The following is a 25,595-nucleotide window of genomic DNA, read 5'->3' as shown; positions in this document are numbered from 1 at the left end:
TCAATGCTGGTCGGTCTCATTTGACTCTAGCTGCAGCAATCTTCGCCGCCGCCGCTTCTCGTACCTGGAGGTCATTGTCCATCTCTTCTGGTGTTTTGTAGCCTCCGATCTTCAAGGCATCGATGAGGCTAATAGTATTCCGTATCGATGGGGCAAGGTCGGGTCGTAGGTGCTTGAGTCGCTTCGCTCTTCTCTCGCCTTTACCAAACTTCTTCGTTGGTGCAGCTGTTCTCTCTGCGAAGATGCCAGATTCATCTCGAAGATCCTAGAAGACGTCAAGCTTCCTGGCCTGTAAAGTAGCCACCATCAACGTACATTCTGTTTGTCACGTGCATCGACAACAGCTGGTCGATAAGACACGCCAGACGCATATCCCCCCTTCTTTGCAACGTTATCGTGATCATTGGAACAGAGGCCACGCAATTTCTTTCTCTGTAAATCGTACAACGTGAAGTTACCACCAATGAGACATTCCAAAAAGCTGCCCTGAGGAGCCTGTGGATTTCGTCTTTCATAGGCGGAAAGTCGACTTGTAAGGGCCTTGTATGCTTCGGAGAAGCATTTGAAGATCTTATCAATTTCCTTAGTCCCTCCAGAGATGTTGTTATCTGCGCGATGCGGATCAATGATAGTCAGTCGTCTCACTTCTCTGTCATCGAACCGAGGCCGGTAAGACGTCTGCAACAGAAAGTTAGTAGGAACGAAACAGGACGGGCACAAATACCTTGTTTAAATATCCAGGGGGATCGAGTCGGATTATCACCGATTTCTTATCAAAGAGGTTTCCGTAGTAGTTAAAGAACTCCAGTAGGACATCGCCAAGATTGATTGGCTGCTTAAGAGCAGGTAGATGTTGAAGGAGGCTGGTGACCAAACAAATAGTCGAAAAGCCACCCAAACCACCAGTTGAAACATCATTTAACCCTCGGATCATCAGATATTGCTTCACCACCGACACAATTATAGGCATGACAGGGTATTCTTGCCTCCATTTGTGGAATGTATCAATAGCGACAACGCCAGTGTCGTTGTCGAAAGAGAGATCAATCTTGAGACCGCTGATCCTGTCAACAAACTTGATTATCGGTACTTTGGCCTTGGGGATGGGTACGATGGCTCCTTGAGCAACGTTTTTCCCCCTCAGGAACCTGGCGCAGTCGTAAACAAGTCGCCTCGCGTCTTCCTGGGAAAATCGGCCAGGCCTAAAGTTGCGAGTCAAGTAGACAAGGTCCATATCTCCGGTAGGCAAGTACAGCCCAGCAGCATAAGATCCGAATGCTTTCAGTTCTCCGAACTTGAAACTTTGTAAGATGGTATTGAGGCGTTGAAACACCTCGCCACGAACTTCCTCCTCGTGAGGTTTTGGCTTCACCCAATCGTAGAAGTCAATGATCTCTTTGTGGAACCTGTGGTTCGTTAGTTGTAGAGCCAAAGAATTGTTGTGGTCACTCACGCAACTAAAGGGATGTCGCTGGGAGGATGAGCAGCCAACCACGGCGTCGTATCAACCCCAGGCGTGGCTTTCCACTTTTCTTGCACATGTCGATCGGCATAGATTTGGTCGTCTGATCGGGGTAGCGGTGTTTCTTCACCAAGAGAAGCACCTCGTTTTCTCTTGCCTGTGACAGTGGTTTTGACCTCCGCTTGAGGAGCCGATGCTTGGGGGATGATGGGAGTTTGCGGGTGAGGCGGAGGAGACACAGATTGTTCACCGGGCTTGTGTTCATCGCCCTCCAAGGAGATAAAGTCATGTGCGGTACCAACCTTATCGAGATTGCGGGCGCCATCGATGCGCGCTTTCCGAATCAATTTGACGACATCAATGCGTTTGGCAGTCGCCTCTGCTGGAGGAGGAAGTGCAGTGTATGGATCGGGGTTTGACCATTTTGGCACGGTAGTTGCAACGGTCGGATCAGTCCCATTTAGTCGCGCACGTTTGGTGGCTGGTCGGTCCAACTCTTCATCCTCGGATTGCGCCATTTCTTCTTCTTCGCTATCAGTGAGCTCATCAACGTTGCGAAACTTAGACTTGGAGGTCGAGTTGGGATCTGTAAGGGAAGAATCTGTGGAGTCGTCATGGCGAAGGTTGAGCAGAGGTCTATTTGCTGCTGTCTTGGGAAAAGGTGGAGGAGGTCTGCGGGCTTGTTCTCGTCGCGGAGGATGAGATCGCCCCCTGCGATAGTCAGGCCTCGGACGATAGCTGGACGGCCCTGATGGTTCTCTGTCGCGTGAGCCTTGGAAGTAATACATTCCACCGCCCGCGTTAGAAGGAGCCCAAGGTGGGGGAGGAGGTTCGTAGTGGCGGGGCCGATAAGAGTCGCTGTCCCGGTAAGGACGACGATTCTCTCCAGAAGGGCGATATGAATCCATGGCTCAGGATCTGGGATTTCTGTGTCCGATACACGAAAGGGGGGGATGTGTTGAGGGGCAAAGTGAGTTTCAAGTGAATCTGCTGTCGCATTGCGCGGTGGAAAATTATGTCGCGCATCCGAATGAGGAAAGTGCGGCGAGCAGAGGCGCAGCCTTGCGCTGCCCCAGCAAGAAGCGACGAGGCTCTCCCTGCTCTCCCTTGATTATCGCTTCCTTGTTGCTTCTCCTCTTGTTTTATGTCGTCTCAAATCCCGTGGCTGCTGCTTCCCGGACTGTTTCATTCTCTTCGGCTCATAGGCGGCAATGTCCTCGTACTCTATAAATAGTCCCTGACACCCATTGACCTTTTTTGCAACCTGGTTGTCTGTTGTCAAATGACTTCCATCGTGGACGATATGCCCTGTACCTCGCTGCACAAATCTCACGCAAGATTGCAGTTTGTAGGGCAGAAGGATCTGGCCGAGTATCTCCCTTTGCTGAATGACTTGAACCTCCACATGGAACGGAAAAGTATCAACGTTCAACAACGTGCTTCACTTCCGAGATCATTCAGAATATCTCGCTTTAGTTTATGCTCCTTGATTCGATCTCTAGGATTCACTTGGCCAGCACCTTGTCCTTCAGGCTCTCTCATACCATCCCCTAGCCACGGTATCAAGCTCAGTTCAGATGACAGATTTGATTCAACCTTTCTGGATTGCGTGTCCCAAAATGGATATTTGCGAATTAACTTGAATATTCAGATAACACTCAACTCTTGTCCCTCACGACGACTCCCAACCCAATTCCTTCGTGCTCAAGGGCATTTCTACTTTCTCACTGACAGACACGGAGGCTGACGGCCGCAGTCAGTCCCCCATTACCACAGACTCCCACTCGCTTTTTGACGATGCTCATTATTTCCACGATTGTTATTCTCCTCTGACAACTCCGATGAAGGCTGAGGATGTGGCACTCCAGCAACGTTTCGTGCGCAGCCGGTTATCCGCCATACATCACCATTTTTTTCTGCTGGCGAATTTTCGATGCCCATTATCTTCCGACCTGTTGCATTTGCGGGATATTCATGGTGCTCAACCGCAAAACAGCCTTGACGGGGTAGTCTGGGCTCACATTTTTCAAGTGGTTGTCTTCGCGCGAAATGGTACGCGAACTTCTGTTCGAGCCTTGTGAGACCGGACGCCGGCAAATTTTGCATGTGCTGGACTACACAGAGCTAACTGGAACTTGCGGAAGATGGTCATTACACATCCATCTCCACCAGGTGTTTATGGTCTCTCTCTGCAAACCAGAATAAGATGAGTTGATTGTGCTGACACCACACGAAAGATTTAAGATTGTGTCGACCTAGAGCTTGCGTCTCTCATTTTGGCTCCCCGGGGATTGGGATCAATGAGTAATGAAATCTCTTCATTGAGGCACTCATCCCGCCTCCTGAGCCATGCCGACGGTAATGACTCTCGGAACTGTCGACCTTCATATCGAGGAGTCGGATCCGAGACTTTTGCATCGAAGCATCGAGTTCTCTGAGGATCGGAGCCGTCCATGCTCTGTTTCCGAATAGATGGCCAAACTGCCCCAGGCTGCGTGCATCTACCAGGCGCTTCGGCTGGTTGGGAACTTTTCACATCCATACCAAAACCCCATGCTTGTCAATGCCTCCAAGAGAGATCTCTAATATTGTCACAAGCTCGTCAAATCATTAAAAGATTCCCCCATGTTTCCGCTCCCCATAAGAAGCTACCTTGGCCTATGGTTCGCCCAATTCACCCAGCAGAATGGAGGTCACCATGGGAATGCATTTTTGAACACTGGAGAATGGGTTCCTCACCAGCAAGAGGGAGGATAGCCACAGACCCCATGCAACGCAGATACTACACGACAGTTCACTTCATGGCAGGTCAAGTTCACGCGACAGCCTCCCCAAGAGCCAAACTTACGTGGGGAGCCCGCTACCAATACGGAGGGAGGTCCGACAATGTACTTGGTACTCCATCCTCAAGGGGGCAGTTATGTAGGAGGGTACAGATCCCTGCTGCCCTCTGGGAAGTTGCCCTCTTAGCTGCCAATCGCACGGTTCAACCCTAACGCCTCGTTCTCTGGTCATGAAACTTGGCGCAATGCGAGAATAGCAGCTGACCGGAAGGGCAAGATGGATTCCGCCATGTGATACGGTGTGGTGTACGGCCATGGGCAGGACTTGAGGGCTTCAAAATCAATCTACCTCCCCCAACCTCGGGCTTCTTACGGTACTGGTGTAGGTCTCTTCGATGAGAAGGGTCGGACGCGCTCGGTCTTCCTGACTCGATGGACAACAAACCAGCTTGGGAATGGCGATCACCCGGGGGGGGGGGGGGACGAATGATCATCTTAATACTATCCACTCAAAACATGTGAAACCATTCTCGAAAAGTTGTTTCAACCGAATGGCAATATCGGGCAAGCCGGAAGAACCTCGATGCCTGCCAGGGGCTACCTACTACACCTATTGCAGGCAACTGTTATCAGCGGCTGTGCTCGGCACTGCATCTGAACGGTAGTACAGGTACTCGCACCCAAATATATCAGTCCTAAGACTTGTCAGAGCAGGCCTTACTAGGGCATCACAGCGGGCAAGATTTCCCGCGTCGGCACTATCACGTTCTATTGCACAACCTACGCCACAACGCTTTCCCTCTTTATCGTTTACCAAGTACATGCCCCCCATGTCCCAGATGTCTGCCACGTTGAGGGGCATTCAGGGGTCTCGGAGAAATAGGTATGTCTTTGCAGTAAGACGAGACGAGTCTAGACTGGATGAAGCATCCCGTGTGACTAGCCTGCAACTTCAAGAAGCAGTTTCACCTTGAAAGAGAAACCATGCGATAGTTTCAAAAGCCTGAAGGCATCCGCTTCCCGTGCCTTCGCCCTCCCTCGTATTCATTTCTCACTTTGGTCAAGTGTCGGCGCAGGATATGCACCCGCCGATACGAATGGCATGCGCACTCACCTCTCGCACTGGACTTGTGGCGATATCCACTACGAGTCAAAGGTCACCGTCCTGGGAAAGGTATGGAGTACGGAGTCCTCGTACGGAGTCCTCGTACCAGAACGAGTTCTGCAAATGAGCACACCAGCCCCGTGTCTTATTCGTTGATGGAGCCAGCTTGCTCCCGTTGAGCTTAGCTGCACCTCCAAGGAAGCAAGCCCTACCTACATGTGGGGCTAAAACAAGCTGAACCACAAACTCTCTAGTACGTCAAGCCATGTGGACCGTTTCAGAGAATGAGAGCACGCTGGAAAGTTCCTATCCAGAAACAGACTAACAGGGACGTCGAAAGAAAACCAAGAGCAAGGCCCTGCTTTTGGACTCGGACAATGACGGCAGCTCATGCAGGAAGCATCTGCAAAATCGTACTGGGTACGCAATTTCACGACAGCCAGCCATGGGTCAAAAGGAAGCTGTGGCCTCTGTTCCGTCCTAGCAGCATTCGATTGTGTCAATGGGTGGAGGTTGAATGAAGAAACCTGTTTCACGGGAGCCTGGTCCTAAAACTGGCCACATACTCCATCCAGATCCTGGTAAAGAGCAACGACCGGGTACGAGGGAATGCGAATACGCGTATATCATTCGACATTCGTGGTTCAACGGTCACCCTAAATGAGCCATGGCCCGGTTGCAGTGGAGTCTCAACGAGGACGATGAGACCAATTGGTCCTCCAACCAAGGGGAGATGTCTGTCGACGATTTGCTTGATCACTGGACTAATATACGCCGAGGCCGCCTCGGGAGGTTTGGTCTTTTCTTTTGCTAACGTCAACGGGGAAGACTTGGGCTGGAAATACCCTAAAGAGCAACTAACCGCCACTCTCTCATTCCTGGGCATTCATGACCTGAGGACCCTCGGAGAACTCGACATAGGACCGTTCGCTTGACACGTCCTGTCGTACAGGGTGGGCTAACTTTGTGGGCGCGGTCGAACCTTGCCGATTTGTTTGATCATCGATCCAAAGGTGTGGGGGTGACGAGCAGAGAGGCAATGTGTGCAAGAGTCGGTCTATGGAAGGTGGACACTGGGTAAGCATTTACATGCCTCTAGCCACGAGTGGACTTGTTGAAGTGGACCTGCAGAAACTCACCTAGGCGCATGAACGTCCGACTCCAAATGGTCACAAATGGAGATCGAGGTTGCTCTTCCCCCCTATGCAGGCTCTTCATGTTCTTTCACTTTGTGCCGCTAGCTAGTGAGAAAAGAAACATGCCAACAACACTTGCAGTAAACGGAAGGAGAAATATGCCCTTGAGCGGCTGCACAGGCTAAAGATGTAGTCGCCGTTAGAGGTGGGCCATCGAGGAGGAGAAGAGGGGGAATACAGAGAATATGCAACCCAAAAATGCCCAGGGCATTTTCTTCAGCTATCACATTCGAACTCACCGTTACAGATCGAAAATTTACTTTGGTTCTCTCAAACAACCCCCAAAAGAGATGAAGTGCAATAATATCACATAAATAGAACCTGGGCTCGAGATCCATCAATATACAGAGAACGTACCGTAGACTCACCGCCAGCATTTCGGTCCGTCAGTCCATCAGGCAGATGGTCAACTCGTCCCTTTTTATGTACGGAGTACCGACGGTATGTAGCAATCGTGGCAATGAAAGGAGCTCTTCCCTTCTCTTGTTTCTGCTCTCTCCACTCGACGGGTTCCGAAAATTGGAATATCTGAAAATCAAATTGCTCTCTTCCTCCTCGAGTGGATGACTGGATGCAGTAACACACACAACAAACACACCCACACAGCAATAAAGAGACCTTGGAGCAACATTTTGTATGCAACGAGGCCAAGTTTGGGTTTTGCTACTATATCGTCCTCTTTTGAGGGAGGGAGAAACGCCCTTTCTATGCTCCTCTTCCTCGAATGCGTCGATCCAAAGTGTCAGAAGCGGTCGCATAAGCTGGGTGGCATTTCGGGACCACTCGTTAAGACTGTGTATACTGAATATTCAAGGAGTAGAGAGACAAGAGTGTAGCATTGCATGGCGTTTTCCTTTCCTTCTCCAATTTGTCATTGCCAAACTGCCTTGGTAGCCGTCAGGAGCCTAGAGTGCTGCCGCCTTCTTTTGTTGGTGAGCATAATATATGTACATCTCAAGAGTCAAAAGGGCGAAATGTCGCACTAGTGTATGATGAGCCTTGCAAGCGTTTTGAGTCCCTCCATGTGAACCATAGCCGACATTGTGGCCTCATGAGGCAAGTTCTGGACGGAGTCAGGAAAGGGTTCTCCTATGGTCACACAACCACAAGTTTAAGAATCTTGCTGAAAAATAAAATACTTTCGTCTAACCAACGTTGAAAATAGTGTAATGTGGAAGATGGTTGTGTTTAGAAGAGAACAGAGTGGTTGCGGTGAAAGGCATATCTCCAATGGAAGGATCGCCTGAGTAGTCCGTCGACTTGGTGACTTCATATCTTGGGACGAATGCCGCTGTCTAGACTTCGAGAATTTTGAGCGGTGAGGCGTCCGGTCCGGTTGCTAAGGTATCTGATAAGCTGCTCAAGCTTTGATCATTCAGGTAGTTGGTCGTGTCGCGTCGTTGGCGCATGAAAAAACATCCCTGCCTATAAGGCTTCGTGAAATTGTGGCCATCGTATTCATCACCTTCTCATGATGTTGAACTCGATCGCTTGTCCCTTCGTTTCAGAGTGCCGCCGCCTTCTTGAATAGTTCCCGATATACTCCCTTTTGCCGTATCAGCAAAGCTTAAGCTGGTTGGACTAAAGCCAGGATTGTTCCCTCGGTCACTGAGTCCGCCACTGGTATCGCTCTTGGGGCTGAAATTGCCATCACTCACCCCCGATTTCTCGACCGACTGGGTCCAGATGTCCAGCTTTTCAAAAATTGCCTTCAAGTCTCTGACGTTGGCAATTGACTCGATGCTGGTTATTGTATCGCTTTCATGCCTTTCCGTCACGACTTTCCGTATCTCCTTCAACATGGGAATGTTCCCTTCATCGTTGGGCAACCACCAATTTTCCACAGCTTCATTTTCGCCAACCAGGTCGCGCGTCAACCCCCACAACTCTGCCATCTTTTGTCGGAACGACGGTGGAAAAATGTAGCCCTGTCTTTCCACCGCGGCAAACTTCCTCCGCGCCCACATGACATGCCTGGCATCTTTCTTCAAGAAAACTGAAGCAAGCCCCAGAGGCGCATGTGCACCCAGGATAGATCCGTTTGGAGCGTCCGGCCATCGCTCCATGGCCTCATAGATCCTACACTGTTCCAAACTTATCTGTTCCAATTCAGGAGGCATCGGCTGCTGAAGCATTACTGCGGTTTGGTATCTCTGCAACAGTTCAATGCTGTACCAGTCGATCCACATGAAGTTCAGCGGGTAGAGCGCATCCTTAAAGAGGCCTCCCGGGACATAGGGATTGACAATGTCTTCTTCGGCCAAAGGTCGACTCTTTTCTACAGGGAACTCCTGTACCCTGTAGTATTCGTCATTGAATAGTTCAATCTGGCGTTTCATGGAATTAACCCTCTCAACGATCTGAGCATTTTCTGCGTGAAACGTCTGCACACTGATTTCGTGTTTAGCAAACTTGGCGAACAGGGCAGCCATGTCCATGCCAATCAGCCGATTTGAGGACACAAAATATGCCATAGTGTTTTCGATATCGACGTCAACCTCAGGGTCACTCTCGACCTGACTGTGGTACCATGCAGCGTTCGCTTCAAACCATTGTCGATCGAGGCGCGTTTCGTTGCCCGCCATGAGACCCACCATGATATCCAAACGGGCGATCCAGCTGAAGATACGTCTTCCAAGATCCGTCTCCATCATCGTGCCTGGGGTGAAAAGATCGCGCACCATCGTTAGGGCCGCACGGTGATGCCCCACCAGGTTGACCCAGTCGCCAATGTATTCTTCAAAGGTCGCCAGTTGCAACACGGTAAGCAGAGTGGCTTCGGTGACCTTTTTGTTCTTCTCCAACGATTTCCTAAGCATCGACAGCGATCTGCTATGGTACCCTAAGAAATGCGACAACTTCGGATCCGGTTGCTTCAACTCGTAGTGGTATGCAGCAAACCCTACAGCCGCATAAAGCAGCGGCTCATAGGTCAAGGCAAGGTCGATAAACTCTGCATGCACAAAGTCCGTAGGGTCCAGTTTGAAGAAGTAGTGGTAAAAGGTCATGTACTCTTGCTGGAATTGTAGATACTTTTGAAGGTCTGGCTTAAGCGACTTTATCTTTGCTTGCCGAGCTTGCATTTCTGCAGAGTTGCCAACTGTGCGCAGTGATGACGCAGGTGTGTCGTCTCTCGAACGAGCATCCGATCCTTCGCTCGATTGTGGACTGGTTTGATCTTTGACGGCCGATGATGTTTCCGATGCATTCTTGGCCTTTGCGCTGTGCGGCACCGACTGGCCGCTGTCGCTTCGCAGGGGTTGTGGCCGGGTTGTTGTCGGAGACAGTGGAGATTCGTCTTCCTCGCTTTCGTCTTTTATTGTGGGCAATACGGTCATGCTTTCATCTTTCATCTCATGCTTTGCCGCCTGGTCTTTTGTACCGCGACTATCGCCGTGCTTGGTGCGCTTCGAAGACGAGGTCGTTTGCGGAAACTCGCATTCACGATTGCCCTTCTTGCATCCTGGGTAGGTGTCAGTCATAGATTCTGTGTTATTCGGGAGAATAACGTACTGTCACAGACAGGCCTCGTCTCATCGCACTTGAGCAGTGATTAGCGAGTGACAAGTAAACATGACAACGTTGATGATCGTACCTTTACTCTTCGACTGCGGCAAGTAAAGCAACCACTGCGAGTTCGACGATGTTTGACAGCTGAAGAGTCCATGCTATTCGGGGGCCCGGCTCCACGACGGCCACTGAGAAGGCTTGCCTGCCGGTCATAAAGTTGTTCAGTATTGGTGGGATTGTACCAGAAGGCAACACCATCAAAATGAGTTGGAGGACCTGACAGCCGGGGATATGCTGTGTTGAAATTGCCATCGTAGATCGGATACGTTGCATCCAGTATATTAGGGATTGGCATATTCATGCCATGGTCGTAAGGGCCGCTCATGCCTTGATGTGCAAGTCACACAATTCCAAATGGCTGATTGTGACACAGGAAAGAGGTAGTCGCCAAATAGACAGAAACGAATACTTGTTCTCGTCTTTGTCCACTAGCTAACACGATGCGGTACCCCTGGATGAGCTTCCGGGTCACCCAACACTTGAAGAGGAGTCTGACCACTACTTTGTGGTACGCAGGACCAGTCGCTGCGACTGAAGAAGTCTTGTCGAACGACCAAGGGATGACGATACTGGCAATTGCTTCAGTCGAGCTCGGTGTAACAACGACTGATATTCCATACGCTTTGTCTCAGTCCTGCTATCAGCGTTTGCCGTCCAAATGCATCAGATGTCGAGCCAACAGGACTTGGTCGAATGGTCTCAGGCGCTCGGTCAAGCGTGTAGGAGACAGGTAATTTCACCACAGAACAGTAATTGATGATAGTCTAGTGTTATCTTGTCGCGAAAATTTTCAAAGCCGTGATATAACATCGAGGTGCAAAGCCCGAGACCAGTGGGACCGAAGGAAGTCCAGGCAGGTCTGGTTGAGTCTCGCCGTACATGTAATCGCACGGGACCTGCACTGGATCCGTGGGTTGCAATCCGAGCAGCGCAGATGAGGCCAACTTGGTCTGCAAGGTAAGTTGTTGGAGTTCGCAGACACCAGCCAAAGCCGGCTATGACGCGGGCGACCACTTGACGATTATCGCAGGATCAGCCAGCCCATTGATGCATTTCTTTGATTGAGGGGAGATAATATGATCCCGATTTGCATCCGGGCTTAAGAGGTGAAGGGATATGCGCGGTACAAGGTGAAAATGAAGCTGTTTCCAGACACGGGCACAGATTGCTATTGTACCACCGAGCTTGGGTGTTGTCGAGAGATGAAGAGGTCAAGACTCGAAGATTCGAAGTTGGAAGGGGGACCCCTCCTGGCTTTCTCAGGCCCCATGCCCAAAAAGCAGCGAATGATTGCACAAGCGCTATACCACGACGGTGGATTTTGGGCAGGACAGGGGTCCTGTTGCTGCTCCAAGCACACTTTTTAGGTGGTGGTAAAGTAGTAGTGTCGTCAGACGTGAACTCAGAACCAGAACTTGACTGGGGTTGTTTGAGGTCGATCCCGAACGTCGATCAATGGGCGGCCCACAGGGCGTCCAGAATCGACCACAAGCTCCAAAACCCTGGCCTTGGGAGCCCTAAGACAGCCCACAGGCCATGCACCTGAAGCTGGTATGAAGGGCGGAATCGGAAATTTCTGGGATGCGGCACAAACCACGCTTCCCCCCAGAGTGAGCCGCACCACGAAATCCATGGGTGGTGATCCTGCAAGGAGTACAGGTAGGTACAGTACCGAGCACGGAGTACAGTACCAACTCCCGAGAATATCCCTAGGCAATGCATGGTGTGTCAAAGCGTAGATCTGATCTGAGGACAACACGATCGGGACCTCTGGGATCAGAAATCTTTGGCATTTGATGATACTCGATTCGCAGGGATGCTAGCATCCGACAACATATTATGTGGCCACAATAGTAGCTTGTCTCTAGAATTCTTTTGCCGGGACTTCAGGTGCGAGGAGACCTGGCTCTGGCAAACCAGGCCCTGCAAGATGTCCATGGCCGGAACCCGAATTATGGCGGCAGAGTAAATTGGCCTGCACCGAATCCGGCTGTTCATGTTGGCCGGCGGAAATATCGGTGCAACTGTCTGCATTTACTTCGTACGGGGTACATGACCCATGATTTTCCTCGTCTGGGATAATGGATCGTGACCAGGGGCGATCATGTTGAGGGAGAGGATGAACCCCACAAAGTCTTCTGATGCCTGTGGTCCTAAGGAACACTTCTACTGGTTTTGATTGCGACCTAGATAATAATAACTCTGGTGAACCCAGGGGTATGTAACACCATCAACCTGCTTTTGTATATGTGCTTGTTGATATTATATGTGAGCGCTCAGCTTCTTCGGAGCCAGTTTTCTGATATCAGTCCCTTCAGGGGGTGAATCAGCGGCCGATGGGCCAGCAGCGTTGAATTTGGGGCATGGCAATGTCTACTCCGTGCTCATAGGAAGCTCAGCAGCCAAAGCTAAAGCCACGTTTCTCGGTCCGTACAAGTTTGGCTTGTTGGACAGCTCCTCCGGAGAGCATCGCCCATCGACCGGTTTGCATCAGTGGCGCCGTCCTGGCCGCCCTGCTCCGGGTCAAGGAAACGGTAATTGATGTGGAGTTGGTCGCCCTTTGACCCTGGGACATCCTCGACTAGCCTAAATTGTGCCGTTGGCCTGGGCTTCAGGAGGAGGCTGCTACGAAGCAGATTTAGAAGCAATAGACGATCAAGGCTTGCGAATCCGGCATGGGCCAAGTAATATGGTCGGGGTTCATCTGGTCGATCTCCTGATCTGTCCGCCGTACGCGGTACTGGATATACCGGAGTAACTTTCGATCCCTGGATCTTTGTCCGGCAATTTCTATGCCGGTACCAAAGAATTGTCCCATGCCTACTTCGTATGCTCGCTCTCACGTTTTTGCGACCAAAAATGGCACGAGGGAAATCCCAATGCTGACGAGATTGCGCATTGTGGGACACTCTTCCACGTTTGCAAGCTTCTCCCAAGTACGAGGATGGGTCGAGTCGATAGTGATATGGCTTGAGGTGCACCGCCGTTTGCTTGGGGGCGGGGAACGAGCGAGAGAAAGTCTGCGAAAAGCTCATTCTGGCTCCTTTTCCGCCCCTCCTAGAGGATTGATTCGCTCAGACCTGGACCGAGCCAAAAGCTGTCAGGACACGAGCGTGGCCAGCGTACTAGTATTAAAAACGGCCTTTTAGTCTCGATAGGCGTGTCAAACTGGTCGGGGATGATGCCTTTCGCACCCAATGGTGAGTGCAGCATTTGCCTAGCAATTTTTCGGGGATGCACAGCTTCTTCTCTGGTCACTATTCACCCCGGTTGCAGATCCTGCTGTCACTCCAGTCAGAAAGCCCACTTTTTCTTGGGCTCTGCGAGCTTTGGCGTCGAGGGTGAGAGTTGTACTCCAGTAAGAAGCCTTGGTGCAGAAGCCGGCGTAGCTCGCAGAGGGATTGATTCTCGTCATCTCAACCGGGTCTCCCGAAACACCGTGTGTATTTTGCTTCAAACCAAAGTCGATTGGCCGTCAAGTGTCATGGTCACTAGTAACACGGCGGCTTGGCTTTGGACAGAGCCACTGGTGTGTCCTTTTGCATCTTGCACCCATCATCGCATGGGACCGACTCATTCCGTGTTTCTACCCACATACCTAGGGGCAGAGGATACCGGCCAGGAGGGAAACAGGGCGATTGGGGAGGGCTCCAAGAGTAAGGCGAAGCTGACTCGCTGGAAACTTCCGGACGCCGCAATTCGATATCATTGATCGTCTTGATCTCGATGACACGCTTATCAGGACGGAGGACTAGCCCTTGAAAGCTTTATCCTGGCTGCCTGCATAGACCTCGTGTTTCTCTGACAGACAAACGTGGGAGAATCGATGACGAAGGCCCAGGCTGTAACGGATACGACGGGGGGGAGAGTGGGTGAGGAGGACGACAGGGATGGTGACAGGGTGAGTTGGAGGGTGAGTGTAACAAGTACAGTACTTGTACGAAAGTAATAGTCGCTGGAGCTGGGGGCTTCCCCAAATGCAGAAGTGAAGAGGTTGGATGTGGAATTGCAAGAAGCCACTAGTTTGTTGTAGTCACTCCTGCCATTTGTTTCCACGCCTCCCATGTGCCTGTCGCCCCTCAAAGACGAACTTCAACTCGTGTCTTGGTAGTCCAACTCGCCGTCATCATGTCGGCGGTCGCACAAGTCGCCCCCACAAACATTTAGCACGAATCGATTCACATTCCGGAGGCGCGGCAAGGCTCGTATCGAATCCTCGCTTGTTGCTCCAATGCAAAGTCCCGTGTTTCAAAATCCCTGGCCTAGTTGCGGATCGTCGACAAAACGCATCTGAAGTATGATTAATTTGACCAAGGGGAAGAGAAGAGCAGGAGCTAGACCAACACCATCGTGACAAGGTACATCTGTAAAACGTAAGATTCGTACTCATCCTCTGCGTCACGAATTCCGCGAGTTCTGATTAGGAGCCTGCCCCTTGGGTTTATCCCCTGACATTCGATTGAGATTCGTCTGCAAGCTTCCCAGCTCTCAGACCAATACCCAGTGCCCTGGCTATGTACCAACGCAAACAAATTTCATGTCCGACCAGAGCGTCCCAGATCCATAAAAGTAGCTGCCTTGACCATGTGGAAGCCGCTGACCAGCTCCCGGTTCCCCAGAGGTCCCCATCTGTAAACACTGCACAATCCCATTCAGTAGCCTTCTCTTCGCCGTTGTTTACCCAAAGTGCACCAAACTTATACCCTGTTCCAGGAAATGCTCCAAGAAAATTCGTAAAGTGTCGTGAGCCTCTGTGCAAAGAACACACAGAGGTTCTGCTCAATCGTCCTGTTATGTAGTGGTTGAGGAAGCGGCACCTGCATTCGTTGCCGAAGGAGAAGATGCGGCTTTCTCTTGCACACCTTGGCCACGGCACATTGGACAGCTGTTCCGACCAGTTGTAAGCCACTGCGAAGAGTCAGTAAATCACCATCTACTCTGTCCAGGGAGCATTACTCACCTCGTCAATGCATTCACGGTGGTAGACATGCTTGCATTTATCTAGGCGGCGCACTTCTTCCCATGCTGCATAGTCAGACAAACAAATGAGACACCGCTCTCCCAAGTGGATCACGAGCGACGAGTCATCGCTCTCTAAAACGGCTTCCCCGACAAAGCCCGGTTCTTGGACGATTAGGCGAAACACCCCACCAGCAGCGCTCACGTCGTCTTGGGTTGCAACCGGTGGCTTGACAGGTCCAAGCAGCGTTGACAACATCTGCATGTCCTCGTAGGACGGATTGTCAGTGAACAGGCTGGGCATAGCAAAGGCAGGATGAGTCGCCGAAACGTTGGTGCCCACAACGTAGATCAGCCAACTTCGTCCAGCTCCAGCTGGCGGAGGATCCGGCTCCACCATCCCGTTGCGCCTTGCTGCGCCAGATCCCAACTCTGGCCGACGAGCGAATTCAGAATCACTTCGTCTCCGTTGACGTGCGGTGTTGAAGGAAGTTTCTGGGGCACGGTTATCGGCATGGTCTTGTGCGTGATCCTCCTCGAGTTCCGAGAGCGTCTGATTAGGTGCCGCCGATGCTGAGGATGGTCGACGAATGGGCGTAGCATGGCCACTTCGGATGTCCGCAGGGGTGGAGGGCGGAGGAATGGGCCCAGGAGGAGTTTCCGAGACCAAGGTAGAGGAAGCGCCTGCGTCAGGTGTCGTAGGGACAGTTTGATCTGAATGGCTGGACAAGCGGCTGGTCTGTGTTCGGGTGCGTTGATGTCGTTGAGTCTCGTATTGTGCAGGAAAGCTGAAGTTGGTCATCGAGTGTCGCCGGGTGCTCGATCTGTTTCTTCCATCCGAACGTCGAAATAAGGCGCCGGAGCTTCCATTCCGTAGCACATTGGCTGGAGGCAAGAAGGGTAGGCTCAAAAGCGTGTCAAGGCTTGGGCCCAGCGTACCATTCTCATTGCCAGTATTGTCCTGACCGTGGGGGAGGGATCGAACCCCGACGAGGACCAAGGTTACAGACCGATCGCTTTCACCGGGTCCTGTGATAGAATCCAGATCCATCTGATCAACATCCCGCGATTCCGCCTGTGATGCAATGGGCGAACCGTTTTCATCGTTTGGAAATTGGAATACTCTCATAAAGTTCACTGGCGGCAGATCACCGTCCGATGCGTTCATGTCGATGTTTTCTCCAGCCTGGGCCGTTGCCGCTTCTTGAAGAGTTTGTACGAAATTCTGGATACTTCCATCAAAAGTGTCGCCACCAAGATGGCGGGCACCCGTCGAACTGGCTGTGGCGTGACCTGAAAGTTGGGCCGCGATGGCCGCGGCGGCTAGCTGGAGAACCTGCGAAAGCGGCGGATGCTCGCCTCTTCTTATGAGTCGTGTTGATCGTGAACGGAGGCCTGGCTGGAAACGTCTGATTGTGCTCATGCCTGAAGTAACTCGTGGCCCGGCCAGGAGGGTCCGAGCTTCAGGTTCAACTGCATCTAGCTCATGAGGAGCATCATCATTCTCGTGGCGTTGGTCAGCGGAGGGGATGGATGGAAGGAGATGATCAGACTCATCCGCAAAAGTTACCCTCGCCGGCCGCGAAGGAGACTCTCGGCCTCCCTGGCTGGATGCTAGCTGCTCTGTGGACTGCCGAAACAGACTGGAAATTCGTTGAGAGAGTGATATCGAATCCCGAACTCTGCTAAACCTGTTTCGACGTCGGAGGCCCGAGGCCGCAGGTTGAGGTATTTCTCGTAGATCGCCATCCATGGATTCTGACCATGAGCCACTAGATTCGAAGGGTTGATTGACCCTTTGTAGAGCAGGAAATGGTCCTCGGATTGTCCGTCGTCTGGATTCAGTTCGGTTCTCGCCGCGTCTTCTGATAGAACCCGTGAGCGACACTCGACTGTTCGAATCTGAATTGGGTGGCCGCTCATAAACGGAAGGACGTAATCGCCCCGAGATTCCATGCCGTAACGCCTGGCCCTCCTCTGCAGTTTCTTCTCCGCTATTTAACAGACCTCTTGCGACCGAATCTGGAAGCAGCCTTGATCCCAATCTCGACATTGTTGACCTTCTCCTGCTCGGGGAGGGCGACAATATAGGTGTTGGGATTGCATCTGCATCTGGCATGTCCACATCCTCTACACCTACCAGCGGTCTATTCTCTTGCTCGTATTCATTTTCGGAAGGAGAGGGTGTCGAATGGCCTGCATTCGGAAGTGATGTGACTGATTCGGCGGATAGATGGCGTCGAAAAGTCTCATATATAGTGCTGGCTCTTTGTCCTGCGAGTCTGAACGACTGGGTATTTCTTCTTGCCAGCCGTGAACTCCTGCCCTCCGCGCCCGCACCGCCAACAGCTATATCTGTGCCATTCGGCGTAGCCCTTAGTTCCTCCACCTGTCCCTCATCAGTCTGAGTACGAGGGGCCGACGCGGCGTTCCCCATGGTCGTCGGCCGGATAATGTTCCGCCTGCTCAACAGGGACCAACTACTCTGGTGTCATGATAAACGAGCGATGGTTCTGTGCGGCTGCGTCGTCAACCAAGGACTGAGCAATTCCACTCTGTGAAGGTGTACACGTCGTAGAAAATGAATGGCACGAGAAAGGATTCGATCGGTGGTCAGGTTGTGGTCGCTGTCAGCAACTGAACAGGCTCATCGAGGCACTTGGAGTCGGCTGTAATCGAAGACTAGCGTGAATGTGAGGATCTCAGCAGCAAGACAGTAGCCAGGTACAAGGCCGACGGAAATCAAGAGGCATAGAATAGGTCACCAACAGTGGTTTTGGTTGATCACAGAGAGTTGAGGTTGGAGGGTGGTGTGGTGTGGTTTGGGTCGAGGAAAGGCTGAAGCGCTGGGCAGCGAACGAGCCAAAAGCGGCCCCAAGACCCCAAGGCACGGACTTTGTTTGGTGAGTTGGCCACCCTCAAGTCACCCCTTCACTTGGACCTCTGCACCTCTGAGGACGAAATCAAACAACAAAACCTCCGATCCAATAATAACAACATGCTGTGTTCGAGGACATGCCTCGATCGAGCTCTATAATTGTCTTGTGTTTCCTCCTATCATACTCCTACCTGTCACTCTATACATCTTTGCAAGTGTGACACCTTCGAGTCTTTAGCCCAAGTCTCAACACGATTACATCACCCCAAGTGGATGGATTCGATGCGACGTTCCTAATGAGGTAGTACTCTGATCACGCGGTCTCCGGTGTATTTAGAAGGGCACGCGTCGTCCACCTGGATGCCCACCACTTCAGTCTTCCTCAGGCTGTCCTACCTTTCTCAAGTATACCGCAAGCAGTCATGCCGAACATATTCGTGCCCCCAATCGCTACACAGCGAGCTCCTTTGGCAGCGTGGGAATTATCTTCAGGAAAGAAGAAGCGCAAGAGAATGAAAATCCAGAGAGAGACCACGCAAGGCGAAGAGCACGACAACGGTGTAAACGGACAATCTGAGACCATGGCCAACCTCGACTATACTGCGGTTGTATCTCCTCTCGAGAGACTCCAACGCCGTGTCTCTGGACAGCCGCTGGACCAGCCCCCACCACCTTTCCCCTTTCCACACACTGAGTCGCCTCTGATGAAGAGCCGGGCAGGCCGAGGGAATCTTGACAAGGGAATGGATAGTTCACAAACGTCGAAGCTATCTGACAGCTCGCGATCTTTTCACGGTCAGCATCTCGCTGCTTTGACAGCTGTAGTGCACCGGTCACTCTTCAAGGAAGATTTTCCCCGTGCTGCTCGTGCTCTAGGCCTGATGTTCCACGAGGATATCGTCAGCAAAAGCGCTGCTGTTCGCACCCAGGGCTATATGGGCATTGCAGCTGAGGTGCTTCTGCGCAACGGAACCGCCAGAGAACCAAGTCCAAACCCGGGGGTATCTGCACTTCGGTTCACGCACGAAGGTTTCGAGAAAGCCAAACTCTTTTATGAGCGACTGATTGTCAGACATCCTTACCACAAGTCCTGGCCCGAGGCGGTCAATGCTGTTGACTATTACCTTGCCATGTTCAATCTTTGGATTTTCGTGGTGCAAGCCGAATCCACAGACGAATCAACCGCGCATGAGGACGATGAAAGTGATGTCGAATCCGCCACCCCTTCTTCTCGCGCGGGCGGATTCCGCAATCCATCATGGAAGAAGGTGAGGGAACTTGAGCAGGCTAATCAGATTGCATCCAGGATGGACACTTGCATGGCGACCGTTCCGTGTATGGATGAAGCAGAGCTCATCAGACTTCGTGCAATGGTTGCCCTTTGGATAGCTGATCTCCACAAAGATTGCGCTTGCGCGTGTAGGCTCGGTGATCTGGACGCTGGCGGCACACCCTTAGACCAGGATTCCCCAGCGCTGTCCCCGAATCAAGACCTACGTGCAGACCAGAAGGAGCATATACGCGAGGCTGCCCGTGCACGTGATAGGGCGCAAGACCTCCTGTCGAGGCTGGAAAGTCAAGCGAGAAGCGACGGAGAATGACCTGCATCATTACAAGGGCCAGGACCTGGCGATCCCCACTACCAATTTGCTGGACAGTAAAGATCTCGTTGCCCTGCAGCTGGCCATCGAATAGAACAGAGCCGAGTTCCTCCCTACCGACTGCATTGGTTGTCGATTTAGCTGTCCGACACGTGCACCGAATTCTTGCCTTTCGTTCGAGATGATGCTGCCCAAGCTTGTTTCTTCCGACTCGCCCGCGATAGGATTCTGAGGTCCACGCGCCAAGTTCTCGACTTTGATTCGTCCCCTTGGAGAGCTATCAGAGGACTCTCACCACACGTTCTCTGAGCTTTTTCCGACAAAGTTCATCCCACCGAATTTTGCTGGTTTCACATGCAGGCCCGGCTCTGGGTAATCTGGCTGGCAGTCCCCCAAATGGACGCTTCTCAAGGCTTTACGGCGGTTGTCCTTGCCACTCAGTGCGCCATATGGTCCTTTCTAATGACCCGATTCGCGGAATCTGCTGCCCCGTGGTTTGTTCGTCGCCCAGCGTCTCCATGGGTCTTGCGGTCAAGACATAAACACCCGAAAATATGAGGGAGATCACGAGCACCTCAGCAGTTACCCTTCTTCTTTCTCTCTCCTCCCTGCAAGTGTCATTGTTGTTTGCATTTGACCGGCAAACAATGGCACACTTTAACTACGCGGAATGGCAGCGACTGAAGGACTTCCACTTCGAACTTGGGTTGATAGGTGTCGGTTTCTCTGTCCTCGTGACCATCCTGGGTGTTTTTTTGTATAGGCTTGGCGGACAGGCTACCGTCGACAAGCTCACTGCCCATCCCTACGTCAAGTTTGTCTACGCCTGCATGCTCAAGCCTCATGACAGACGAGCCGATATCGGTCAACAGGGGGCTCTTGAGAACTTCTATTCTGCTCAGGTAGGGGGTAAACAAAGTTTGACCTCTTCCCCTTCTTACTTATATTTGCTTCAGGCCAATGTCTATGACTCTACCCGAAAACGCCTTCTGCGGGGGAGAGAGGATATGCTTGCGATTCTGGTTGCGAAGTTACAAGGCAAAATGGCCTCCGGAGACGGGCAGAAACCCGTTTGGTATGACATTGGGGGCGGCACAGGTTATAACGTCGAAGTCATGGACAAATTGGTGGGTATTGAGGCCTTCTTCGAGCATGTGTTCCTTGTCGACCTCTCCACTTCGCTGTGCGAGGTCGCGCGAGAACGAGTACGTAAGAATGGCTGGAAGAATGTCACGGTCCTGTGTCAAGATGCGAGATCGGTCGCATGTGCTCCATCCTCGGCAGACCTGATCACCATGAGTTACAGCTTGTCCATGATCCCAGATTTCTATGGCGTGGTCGACATGGTTTCAGGGTTCCTGTCTCCTAAAGGTTTGATCGGTATTTGCGACTTCTACGTCCAGAGCATCGTTGATATCTCTTCGAGAAACTACTGTGGTGGGACCTTCAATCGCCATGTCAATTGGTTCGGTCGGATGTTCTGGCGTACGTGGTTCGACGCAGATCGAGTAAACCTTGATGGTGGTCGTAGAGACTACGTCGAATATCGCTTTGGTACTGTCCTGTCCACAAGCCAGCGCAACTATCCTCTCGGCGGGTGAGTCCTCAACCATGTGTTTCCCTCTCCATCTTAACCGTAGACGCAGACCCAGGTGATGGATCTGCCGCAGCGTCCGGGAGGTCCCTCTCTCTCTTATTGAGATCTCGCGCAGCTAACTGTGTGTCATTCCTAGCATTCCATACTATATCTTCATCGGATGCAGACGAGATGCCGAAGCCTTTGCTGATCAAGGCCAAGAAGTCCTGGAAAGACTTGATGCGGCTCTCACGGAATCGCCGTACCTATCCCCAATGAAATTCAAGGAACAGCGGAACCTGGACGCTCAACAAAGCATTCCCCGGTCGAAGTCGTACGAGTCTGCCATTGTCAACCTGAGCAACGACCTGCCACTGCCTTCGGCTTTCTACCAGCAACATCATTGGAGAATCTATTATAACGACCTGTTGGCAAAACATCAACAGTTTGGCAACGAGTACATTTACGCTTTCAATTGGGAAGATCCTAAGGTCGACCGCCAACTGTTGAACATCACTCAAGACGACGTTATCCTCACCATTACCAGCGCCGGGGATAATATTCTTGACTATCTGCTCGAACGGCCCAAGCGCATCCATGCCGTCGATCTGAATCCGAATCAAAATCACCTCCTCGAGCTCAAAGTTGCTGCCTTCACCACGCTTCCCTACAGCGACGTCTGGCAACTATTCGGCGAGGGCAAGCATCCAGACTTCCGCAATCTCCTTCTCTCCAAACTCAGTCCGCACATGTCCAGCCAAGCGTTCCAATACTGGCTCGGCAAATCCTACATTTTCTCCTCCAAGGGAGGACTGTACGACAGCGGGGGCTCCAGACACGCCATTAAGCTTGTGCGGTGGCTATTCAAGACATTTGGGCTCACCGCAAAAGTGCGTACAATGTGTAAAGTGGAGACGCTGAATGAGCAGCGAGAGATCTGGCCCCAGATCAGGAATCTCCTGCTCAGCTGGCCCTTGCATAAAACAGTAGTGTCCACAGAGTGGTGGGCATGGAAGGCCGCCGGGGTGCCTCCAAACCAGCACGCCCTCATTATTGACGACTACGCGCAGCGGACGAGGCTGCCACGGACGAAGAAGCTCTGCGGCGAAGCTATTTGGCAGTACGTTGTCGACACTTTAGACCCCGTGGTGGAAACGACGCAGATCAGCAGGGAAAACTATTTCTATTATCTCTGCCTGCAGGGGAAGTTCTCGAGGAAGTAAGCAACACTTTTGCATCGGACTCTGGCATTGGCCTTGCCTCTAACAAACAGTGAAAAGGTGTCATCCTCGTTACCTTGGCGTCAAAGCCCACACAGCGCTGTCGAAGGCTGATGCATTTGATGGTCTACGCATCCACACGGATGAAATCATGGAAGTGATTTCTAGGATCAGCGCCTCGACATTGACCATTGCCATTGTGAGTCTTTGTCCATTTTACTTTCGTCCCTCGGCATGAATTCCTTGCGTTTCCACCTTAGGTCAGACTCATTGACCTCTTCTCCAGCTCATGGACTCAATGGACTGGTTCGACCCCAAGGACAAAAACTCGGCGGCGCTGGAGCAAATCGTGGCATTAAACAAGGTCCTCAAGCTTGGGGGCCGTGTTCTCTTCCGCTCTGCCGCGCTGAGACCATGGTATACCGACATTTTTGAGCAGAATGGCTTTGATGCCACGTGCGTGGGCAGACGGGATTCCGGGAAGTGTATCGATCGGTGAGTCTAGACAACTTCGTGCCGTTGTGGCGGCCGCCCCGGTTTGAGAAACCAGACCCTGATGCTCTATTGTAGGGTCAACATGTATGCATCTGCATGGATCTGCACGAAGAAAATCGACATCTCGACGAGTCCGATCATCCCTTCGAAGGAGAAGAGCGTGACAGCCGCCGCATCGCTAGAGGAGCTGAAGATCTAGAAAGAGGAGGACGAAGCATGACTGGCCACCTCAAAAAGTTTTGTTTCATGCCCGGCTGCGTGTGCGAGACTCGTTTGTGTCTCGACGTGCGTCCCTAGCTCACTTTCTTTCTGCATGGACACTGCCACATGGCAACCGAATCAATCCATTGTTCACGAAGGCCAAGGGGACAGCCGGGTCCCCAACAGTTCTCTCCCACGAAGAAAGCGAAAAGACGCAGCAGACTCAAAAAGAAAGGAGCGATACATTCAATTCCCCCTCCGCCCCTAGCCGAATCGTCTCATTTGTTCCAACCCCCTGATCCTCATTCAATCCCCATGCGCACAGTATTATAGATGATGCTACAAAGCTTGATAGCAGATAGCCGACAGTCAATGGTCGATAGTCAGAGATGGAGGAATGGATTGAGTGGATTATTTAGAGATAGAGCAATATACCCCCCATCCGAGCTTGTTCAGTTGAGTTGTGTCTTTCAGCATTCGAGTGGATTCAAAAATAAGGGACACAGTTTGACAAGAGTAGAGTAATTCGCTGTTAGCTCGAAGATGCCTTTCATTCACAATAAGTATGTTTGTTTACCTTTAGGAATAGTGGCCCTCCTCTGTCATTCATCCTATACTGTCAATGATATTCGATGTAGCGGCCGCTTTGACGTTATTGAGCACACAGTCTTAGGATACATATTCGGTGACAGACTATGCCGCTTATTTCTGAATCCGGCTCGCCGTGAAGCTCCTCCTTCCCCAGCACTTAATCGGGCAAGAAAGCCCGTCCAACACACCCATGTACGTATTCCACAGCCCGTTCTCCTCCACCCCCAGGGCTCCGATCGTCTTACGTATCTTCTGTCACAGAAGACAAGACTCCTCCCCAGGTCATCCAGCTTCCGTCCCATCGAGTAAAGTAGAGTATCATTTAGCAAGTAGCAGTTTCAACCGTCCATCCCGAGCATACCCCAGATTCCCAATCTCACAGAACAAAGTCCGGAAAAATATCCTTCAAGCGCCACCTTCCCGCTTGGCATACTCGTCCTCGATGCGCTCTTCGTACTCTCTGTCCCTAGCCGCCTGGTCCTGGTCCTCATCATTCGTGACGTCCTCGATCCTGCCACCGCTGGCGCCACCCTGCCGGCCGTCGCCGTCAAGTTCGATGCCCCGTCCGGCGGGGCGGGGCGGGATATACGTCTCCTCGCTCAGCGTCGGCCGGCCCGTCTGCTCGACCACGCGGCGGATGCTGGTGCCGTCGCGGTCGTTGCTGGTCATGGTCTCGCTGTAGCGGTGCGTGTGGCTGTGGCTGCGGCCTTGCGGGTCGGTGCTGCTCGACGACATCGAGGTAGAATAGGACGCCGACGTGCTGTAGAATGCAGAGGCACTGGAGCTGTACGAGCCCCCGCCGCCGCCACTGCCACTGCCGCCAGTAACTTGCTGTTGCTGGCGTGAACCTTGGCTCGAGCCGAAGTCGGACATTGTGAGTGTGGCTTTGATTGATTGTCTTTACGTGCTCGGAGGATACAGTCTGTAAGGGTGACCCGTCACAAGGTCCTAGCCTAACCTGTATGGCTTCTTGGGGGGGGGGGGGGAAACGATACTTTTAGTTGAGAGAGGCTCCCCGAGAATCGAGATCGATGGCACGTGGTCAGAAGAAAGGTAGGCAGAACAGGATTTATCGAACAGGGGTATATATATATATATCTTGTGCCTACTTATGGCATGCATGCATGCATGCATTTCGCTGCGCCACCCCCCGTTTGCTCGGCCAGTGAGATGAAATATCGATGCCTAGGTGGCGAGAGGCGGCGGGACGGCGTGATGATTTTTGGATCGTCCACCACTACCCATCCGAGTTCAGTTCAACGTTCCAACGTTCACTCGATGATTCGTAGATGTGGGTGCCGTGAGGTGATTCCACACCTTTCGCTTGCAAGAACATTGCGGGGGGAGGCGACTCGCTGGGAAGGATATACATACAAGTATGGATATATTATGCCCCGTATGTGCTCCGTAGTATTACATCACCTGGAGGGTGGCGATGAAATGCTGGGTTTTCTATGTACATATCATACCTCGAGGCCATGTACCTATCCCCCCCTTTTTCAAAGAGTGATAGTTGGTCAATGAGTCGTCCTTGCCCTTGCACATGCCTAGGTACTTGTTGGGCTGTGTGCTTGTGTACTTGAGTAATAAGCCGAATATGTGACCTATAGACAGCCCGGAGGCAGTATATACTTCATACATACAACGCCCGCGACAGCAGTCCCGAGTACTTGCAGACGAGTCGGAAGAGATAAGTAGAAACGTCTCTCTTCATCCCGCCCCGTCATTCCATCGTCCCGTCATGGTCGTCGTCATGGTTATGTATATCTCCCCTCTTCATACAGCCTCGCTCGTCAAAATCCGCTGCTGCCCGCCTCCTCAATCCTACCCTGACCCGATCAACATTACCGCATTCTTGATAACATGGGTAATGGCATCTTCAGCACTGGTTCTCGTTCTCGTTACAGAGGCTCGATTCTCAGTCCGGCGCCGGATCAGGCACTTAAAAAGGCCAAGAT

General features: G+C 51.9%; 6 protein-coding genes across 6 annotated transcripts; 2 read left to right on the top strand and 4 right to left on the bottom strand.

Annotated features, from left to right (window-relative positions):
- Nucleotides 1-16: 16 nt before the first annotated feature.
- Nucleotides 17-2,370, bottom strand: A1O5_07946 (uncharacterized protein; the record flags this gene model as incomplete). Its single annotated transcript, XM_007748531.1, has 4 exons — nt 17-265; nt 316-678; nt 725-1,406; nt 1,454-2,370. The coding sequence occupies 4 exons, from the start codon at nt 2,368-2,370 to the stop codon at nt 17-19; spliced, it is 2,211 nt and encodes a 736-aa protein (XP_007746721.1).
- Nucleotides 2,371-8,015: 5,645 nt separating this feature from the next.
- Nucleotides 8,016-10,441, bottom strand: A1O5_07945 (uncharacterized protein; the record flags this gene model as incomplete). Its single annotated transcript, XM_007748530.1, has 3 exons — nt 8,016-10,009; nt 10,060-10,087; nt 10,142-10,441. 3 exons carry the CDS (start codon nt 10,439-10,441, stop codon nt 8,016-8,018), a joined length of 2,322 nt encoding a protein of 773 aa, XP_007746720.1.
- A 4,466-nt stretch (nt 10,442-14,907) lies between these two features.
- On the bottom strand, nt 14,908-17,128 carry A1O5_07944 (uncharacterized protein; the record flags this gene model as incomplete). Its single annotated transcript, XM_007748529.1, has 2 exons — nt 14,908-15,024; nt 15,077-17,128. 2 exons carry the CDS (start codon nt 17,126-17,128, stop codon nt 14,908-14,910), a joined length of 2,169 nt encoding a protein of 722 aa, XP_007746719.1.
- A 1,247-nt stretch (nt 17,129-18,375) lies between these two features.
- A1O5_07943 (uncharacterized protein) lies at nt 18,376-19,554 on the top strand (the record flags this gene model as incomplete). Its single annotated transcript, XM_007748528.1, has 1 exon — nt 18,376-19,554. One exon carries the CDS (start codon nt 18,376-18,378, stop codon nt 19,552-19,554), a length of 1,179 nt encoding a protein of 392 aa, XP_007746718.1.
- A 647-nt stretch (nt 19,555-20,201) lies between these two features.
- On the top strand, nt 20,202-23,044 carry A1O5_07942 (uncharacterized protein; the record flags this gene model as incomplete). The annotated part of the gene is made up of 6 exons (XM_007748527.1): nt 20,202-20,456; nt 20,511-21,151; nt 21,288-22,349; nt 22,411-22,549; nt 22,637-22,845; nt 22,921-23,044. 6 exons carry the CDS (start codon nt 20,202-20,204, stop codon nt 23,042-23,044), a joined length of 2,430 nt encoding a protein of 809 aa, XP_007746717.1.
- A 998-nt stretch (nt 23,045-24,042) lies between these two features.
- A1O5_07941 (uncharacterized protein) lies at nt 24,043-24,510 on the bottom strand (the record flags this gene model as incomplete). Its single annotated transcript, XM_007748526.1, has 1 exon — nt 24,043-24,510. The coding sequence occupies one exon, from the start codon at nt 24,508-24,510 to the stop codon at nt 24,043-24,045; it is 468 nt and encodes a 155-aa protein (XP_007746716.1).
- Nucleotides 24,511-25,595: the final 1,085 nt, after the last annotated feature.

This window comes from Cladophialophora psammophila (genome assembly GCF_000585535.1).
Source record: "Cladophialophora psammophila CBS 110553 chromosome Unknown aczJe-supercont1.12, whole genome shotgun sequence".
Lineage (NCBI taxonomy): Eukaryota > Fungi > Ascomycota > Eurotiomycetes > Chaetothyriales > Herpotrichiellaceae > Cladophialophora > Cladophialophora psammophila.
The sequence above is the reverse complement of the archived record's forward strand: the minus strand, read 5'-3'. Positions and strand labels throughout refer to the sequence as shown.